At 26.0% G+C, this 7,869-nt stretch overlaps 1 protein-coding gene across 1 annotated transcript; it reads right to left on the bottom strand.

The window, feature by feature from the left end:
- Window positions 1-674: 674 nt before the first annotated feature.
- LOC126329792 (uncharacterized) lies at window positions 675-2,668 on the bottom strand. Its single transcript, XM_049996209.1, has 4 exons — window positions 2,657-2,668; window positions 2,164-2,520; window positions 1,166-1,984; window positions 675-695 (listed from the first exon to the last, which is right to left on the bottom strand). The coding sequence occupies exons 1-4, from the start codon at window positions 2,666-2,668 to the stop codon at window positions 675-677; spliced, it is 1,209 nt and encodes a 402-aa protein (XP_049852166.1).
- Window positions 2,669-7,869: the final 5,201 nt, after the last annotated feature.

The following is a 7,869-nucleotide window of genomic DNA, read 5'->3' as shown; positions in this document are numbered from 1 at the left end:
CTCCACATGTCTTCTCTATCACATCATACACATACACATACTATATCCACATACTTCACAATCATATCATACTATTTACACATACTTATATAACATCAGATTTCTCTATACACACGCATATCCACACATCCTTAACAATACTATCTACATATTTTTTATTTTATCATATTATCTGTTCCTATTCTGTCCAATCCATTTATATTCAATCTATTTTTATTCATATTGTCCACACACCATCTATCATAACTAAATATCCACATCACCTACTCAATCTAAATCATAATTACCTCTTTGCACATACCCTAATTTCACTTTCTTCTCTATCCATAATTCTACTACTCACATATATATTTTTCTTATTTTTTATTATATAAACATATATATCTCTTTTATCTGCTCTATTCATACCCCATCTATCATATACATTCATTTCTATTTTCCTCAAACAAACCATTCCTCAACCCTATTCATCTTCATCTATTATTCATATTCATCTTAATTACATTTCTTATAACCACATGAACATATATAATAAATAATAATACCAATATTCATAATAATTATATATCTCATTATTTTATCCTATCTAAATTATATCGTGTTTGTTTCAATCAATTTCTGTATCATACTCATATATTTCACATTCTAGCCTATAAATAATAACTCTTTCTCATTCAACCCTCAATAAATCTCTCCTATAATATTAAACAATATATAATCAATCAAGTCCTTTTAATCAAATAATAGGCAACCTAATATCTACACAATATTATTAATATTAGTTAAAATTCTATTATCACACACTATGCCACTTTAGAATTGCTAACGCTAGTACAAAACATATCAATACATCAATCTATACTAACTATTTTGTAATAAATATACCTCAAAATACTCATTCTAAAATCAATTTTATTTACTCTAACATCACCTTCTATATTAATAACATTTCATTGTACATCATATTATCTCATACAATATTTTAAACTATCTCTTATATTTCAATACTTTATACTTTCTCACATATAAATATATCATCCCTATTCATCTTATTATATATAAAAACTAATATAACTCCTCTAGTTTAATTCAAATCATCTATATTTTATAGATATATACATATTTACTAACTTAAACATCATGATTACAAGTTCCAATTTAATACCGTCTCTATCACACCTCTGCACGCTATCATCATAACAACCATTTTCAGTATTGGTGTGTAGAACATTGAACCAATTGATGATTTATCTACAGGCTTATTGCTATATTCGCAGTGTATAGTACTATTGCATAATCTGTTCACAGGTGCAATGAAACATCTGTTCTTAGTAATATATGGAGGTAACGTTTTATTATCACAACTTGCATTCAGAATATGTTTTGTTGAGCTAATATTCATATTTACTAAAATTTCCAGACGACTCAGATCAGGAATATTACCTTCAAATTTATTCTCTCTCATTTCTAAATCTTTCAGATTGATTAAATTACCTATTTCATTTGGTATAATTCCACTTAATTGATTAAAACTTAGATTTAGACTAGTCAACCTAATCATATTACCAATCTTAGGTGATAAAGTACCATTGATACTATTACCCATAAGATATAGATATTCCAATTTAGTCAATGAATATAGACCATCAGGTATCGATCCAGATATATTTGATCCACTTAAGTCAAGATACAATAATTTATTCAGATCTCTAATCTTATCATTTAAACCACCATCAAATCTGTTTTGTTGTAGATTCAGATATCGTAATTCAGTTAATGAGTATAGATCATCAGGTATCGGTCCAGACAGATTTGATCCACTTAAGTCAAGAGCCAATAATTTATTCATATCTCTAATCTTACCACTTAAACCACCATTAAATTTACTTCCTTGTAGATTCAGATATTCTAATTCAGTTAATGAATATAGACCGTCAGGTATCGATCCAGATAGACTTGATCCATTTAAGTCAAGGTACGATAGCTTGTCCAAACATTTAATGTTATCATTTAAACTACCATCAAATTTGTTCCCTTCTAATATCAGAAATTGCAATCTACTCAGTGAATATAGACCATCAGGTATTGGTCCAGATAGATTTGATCCATTTAAGTCAAGATACGATAATTTAATCAGATTTTTAATATTATCACTCAAACTACCACTAAATTTGTTCCTTCTAAATTTAGATATTCCAATTCAGTCAATTTATAAATTTCATCTGGAATGTTACCTTTCAGGTTTGCGTATGTTATTGTCAAACTCTTTAATGTATCCTTAATTATTATAATCTCTACAGGAAATCTGGATATATTAACCGCTTCTAGATTCACAATACTGATCTGATCATTATCGCAAAATATCCTTTCATCAATGCAGTAGTCATCTGAAATTTTATTATTCACCAACAACTTGTTCAACTCCACCACAAATACCTTCGAAGGGTTATCTTCTATCGAAAATATTCTTGAAATCTCAGCCACTATAATCACCACTATTAGTAACTTGTTCATCATGCTCTAATAATGGACAAATTTTTTCATGTCTTTACATTTTTCATCGGCTAATATGTCTATAGTTATCTAATTTACCTAATTAAGTTTATTGATGAAATTTTAGTATTGACCATATATATATATATATGTATATTCCAACCAGTCTTGCCATATTTTTGCCTAAGACTTATTATAATCTATATTTCACTTTCCTATATCACACATAATTCTGTACTTAAAACCTTTTATAAAACTTCTCTGAATATTATAATTAATATGGTTCTCATTTTATTCTATCATTGTCTTAGTCTATTGTTACTCTATTGTAATTTATATTTTTCAATATCAACCTATATGCGATGTTTTCCAACCTCTTCACTTATCAAACAATCTAATTACAACATATGAGTATCAATCTGATTATTTTTTACATCAAATGCTCAAAAAATATTTATTCACTGAGTTTATCTAAAAAAAAAGCATGCAATTCTTATTTACACATATATTTATTTCATTACCTTTTGTTCACTTTAGGTTGTTCATTTTATTTTGCTTTATTAGTATCTACTATTACGATAATATACTCTTTTTCTTTATCCCTTCTATCAATAATTACTTATAGCAGCTTACTACAATCACATTCTACCATCTATTATTTTATTCATTCTATCTTTTTATTCACAACTTTTATTCGTTCTTAGTTCAATATGTTTGTTTTATTTATACGTATTTTCTCTATATCTCTCTATATAAACTTTCATTCTTTTATTATCTAATAAATATCAATTATATTATATACATATACAATATCTATTATAATCACATATCTTATTCATTTATTATTTCTACATTTTCTATATCATATATCTATTTTTTATTATTTTTATTCTGTACCTCACACCTTAATATTAATTATCTCTATATCATTTATTCTATAACTCATCATTATATGTTTTATTTTATTCATATGCTTCACATAACTGTCTATCTTAATACATATATCTATATCTATATTTCTATGCACATATTATCTATAATTTCTCATTCTTCTGTTGTTTCTTCTAATATCATGCCTTATTTACTACACTTTTTTTTCTATCATCTCTCTTTCGTCTCTTATAATCTTATTTCAAAATATATAAAAATATATATATATATCATTATATCATTTTTAAATTTATTATTTTATAATTATTAACTTTTTATAAATACATTATCATCTCATATTCATTCACATATATTATCTTTCTTTCTATTTGCACTCTCTTGTTCTATTTACCCTTCTGATACAACAACTTTCATCTATATCACTTCATAATCTTTATTCATTGTTTTCAAATACTTTTATTTTATTCTATATTATATATCATCTAACTCTAACCCACACCATTTTCATGTTTTATCTGTTACCCTCTAACTTTTATATTCATCCTATCCCTTCAACCTATTATACCTCTTCAATTCAATTCATCTGTTTGTTTTATACTATCATGTACCTTGTTCAATCTATTATATTATTACATATATACCCTCTATTATACTATACTATACACTTGTATTCTATGTTATTTACATACTATCTCTATATAAACTTTTCTATTATATCATGTTGTCCTACATAACAAGTCTTATACCGTACTATCTTACATACTCACACATTCCATCATATTATCTACACATTTTTCACTTTATCATACTATTCTACACACCTCTACACTCTATTATATTATCTACACCAAATAGCACTCTATATTGTCTATACATAAAATATATCGAACTACTCATATACTCAAATATCTTACTATTCACATTAACATAATTACATACATATCTCATTATATCATACTATCTATACATGGTCTTCTATATATTCATACTATTCACATACTCTTTGTAATATATGCATTATGTATAGATATATTCTTTCTATTACCCTATAGTATTATCACGTCACCCCGTACCACAATATCCATTCCCTTATGACTTCATCATGTTTAATATATATATATATATATATATATATTATTACGTTTATGTATATAAAATCTATTAATAGTTTGAAGCATATAAAACCAGAAATATAAAAAATAAAACTAGATCAAATAACATTTGTATTTGATATGATATATTAATTTATATGATGATTATATATTATATTAAACATAATTATGAAGCTAAATTGAAAAATACAATTAAAAATATTACATTAAGAAACTGTATATATTAGAGTTTATAAATAATATATATATTATGTAAAAATAATATAAAACTATATATTGAGATGTCATTTAACTATTAAATGTATATCTATATAAATAAGAGTCAATAATAATTTCATAGATAATTCAAACTATCATTAATTATATTTATATAGATGTATTGCTAATAATTTATATACCAAGTTATACGTATACACAATTTTTTTTACGTTACCACTTTGATATGATCATTTTTTATTATAAATTTGATAATATAAAATCAAATATTATATAAACCTCTATTTAACTTACTAAGTTCATCACATATTATTAATACTTATTGTATCTGATATTTGTTTAATGTACATATGTCAATTTATAATTATTATATTTGTTATAATTTTTTTTATATTACTGTTAACTTTGTATTTTACTCTCTTAAATATTCATTTTACCCTAACCCTATCCCTATCTTCCTCCTTCTTAATTCATCTTAATTATTAACTCTTAATTCTCCTTTTCATAATTTCTTGCTAATTCTTACTTCTTCTTAATTCATTTTCTTATTTCTTTCTTCTTAGTTCTTAATTCCTACTTTTTTCATATCCTCTACTCATAACTCTTCATATCTTCCTCCTCTACTTCTATCTTCTATTCCTACTCTTCACTCCTTCTCCTTCTCATCCTATTCTCTACTCCCCCTTCCTCTTCTTCTATCCACTTCTCCAATCTACCCTTCTTCTTCCTCCTCTATTTCTATCATCTTCTATTCTAATTTCTTATTCTTTCTCTTCTACTACTCCTATCTTCTACTCCCTCTCCCTTCTCCTTCTATTCTATCTTCTACCTCTTCTCTTTTCCTTCTACCCACACTCCTCCCTTCTTCATATCTATCTGCCCCAATTTCATCCCACTATCCTTATTCATTACCCCTTCCTTTTTCTTTTTCTCTCTTCTCCTATTCTCTCCTATCCTCCTCTACTCCTATTTTACATCTATCTTCTACTCATTCTTCTATCCTCTTCTTATCCCTCATTATTATCTCATTTCTCTTCTCTATTATTCTCACCTCTCTCTTACTTCTTTCCTATCCCTTCACACTATGTCTATCATCTCATTCTCTTCCTCTCCTTCATCTTATCTCTAACCTCTACTATCCTTGTCCTTCTTCTTCTTATTCATCTCTTCTTATACTCTTCATTCTCTATCTCTACTTCTCTTTATCTATATCTCCTCTATTATATCATATCATCCTCTCCTTTCCCATCTTCTCTCATCCTCAACCCCTCTACTCTCTATTCTCTCATTCATTACTTCTATTATCCTTCACTACTCATCATATCTCTCATCTTCTATCCTATCTCCTCTTCTCTTATATTTCTATCTCTTCTATCCACTCCTACTCTCTTCTCAACTTCTATTATCTTATCTATTTCTTCATTCTCTATATATCCATATACTCTCTACCTCATTATTCACACTCTATCATACTCTAACACTCCATATACACTCCTATTAATACATACTCTTCCACATACACTATTATATCACACTATTCATCTATTCTTATCTATATATTCATAGCACTACTCATACCCTCATAATATTATCCTCGCACCTCCACCACACACTCTCTCATCCTCACACTTTCATCACACACTCTCTCATCTTCATACTCTCACCACACACTCTCTCATCCTCAACTCTCCTCTATATATATATATCTCTTATTATTCACTATTATCTATATCTATTCTATACACACCCCCACCTATCTATCCCACATACACTTTCTCATATCTATTCTATACACACATCATCCATATATACTTCTATCATATTCAATTCTTCTATCTCTATCATCATCTCTTCTATCATATTCTCCTCTCATATCTCTCTCTGTTCTCATTATCCATTCTTCTTATCCTATTCTATTATCCTATCTCTTTATCCTATCTCATCTTATCTTATTCATCTACAACTTATAACTTTTCAAATTATATTCTATTCATTCATCTCATCTTATATTATCTTATTCACATCTTCAATCTATATTATATTCTATATATACTCTCTCACTATCTATCATATTATCAAGCATTATACCATCATTATCATGTTATCTATATTTATTCTTCTTAATTCTTGTCTCTCTCTTAATCTTTAATTATTTCTTAACTTATCATTCTTATTCCTTCATACTATCATTATCTATTTTCTCTCCTTCACATTACTACTATCCACTTTCTCACTCCTCTTCTATTTTATCCTCTCTAATTTATACTATTCATTATCCTTCTTCATATTATTCATATCTTATTTATTAATCATTTTATTTACATACTATCTTTAATTCTTAGTATATCTATATCTAACTTATTATATCATCTCTACTACTTTTTTTGTTTTCTCTCATCATATCATTCTCAATTATTCTATTCTTTATTATCTCTTATTCTTTATTATCTATTATCCTTTCCTATTTATTATAACTTTTTCATATTTATCATTCTATTATCATACCTCTTTATCTTATCATATCTATTATTTATTATTAACTTTTATCTCTCCTTCTTTTATTCTATCTATTCTTCATAAATTCTACAATATTATTCAAATCTTCAATCTATAATATTTATTTTAAATAACTCTCAAACATCCTATCCTATTATTTATATACAATGTCAAAATCATATATTTTTCTTCATATACACTATCTCATTATATACCTATCTCCACACATATTATCTTATCATATACCTCTCTTTATATATTATCTCATCCTATTATCTATATATTTCTTAATCAATCAAATCATATATTTACATCACCAATATTATTCACATATACTCAACATTATACATATACATACTTTCTATATTCTATATACTCTCTTCATTATTGATTATTATTTACTTCTCTATTTATATTATATATTATCCACAAATCATTCATTCATCTACATCTATACACACTTTCTATCATAATTATACTTTTTTATTCACTACAAATCATAAATATCTATCTATCTTAATCACTCTCTGTCATAATATTCTATATTATTATTTTATCCTTCTATTATCTTATTCTAATATTTCATATCTATTTATTCTATCTTCTATTCTCTATTATCATATCATCTTATTCTAATATTTTATTTATTTATTCTATCTTC

This window comes from Schistocerca gregaria, unplaced genomic scaffold (genome assembly GCF_023897955.1).
Source record: "Schistocerca gregaria isolate iqSchGreg1 unplaced genomic scaffold, iqSchGreg1.2 ptg001218l, whole genome shotgun sequence".
NCBI lineage: Eukaryota > Metazoa > Arthropoda > Insecta > Orthoptera > Acrididae > Schistocerca > Schistocerca gregaria.
Note: the sequence above shows the minus strand (reverse complement) of the source record. Positions and strands in the feature narration are given on the sequence as shown.

Coding starts and splice junctions, on each gene's coding strand:
- LOC126329792 (XM_049996209.1), bottom strand. Junction 1,985..2,163: donor TAGAAGGAACAAATTTAGTG/GTAGTTTGAGTG, acceptor TGTTTGGACAAG/CTATCGTACCTTGACTTAAA. Junction 696..1,165: donor GCAGAGGTGTGATAGAGACG/GTATTAAATTGG, acceptor TTAATATTATAG/GAGAGATTTATTGAGGGTTG.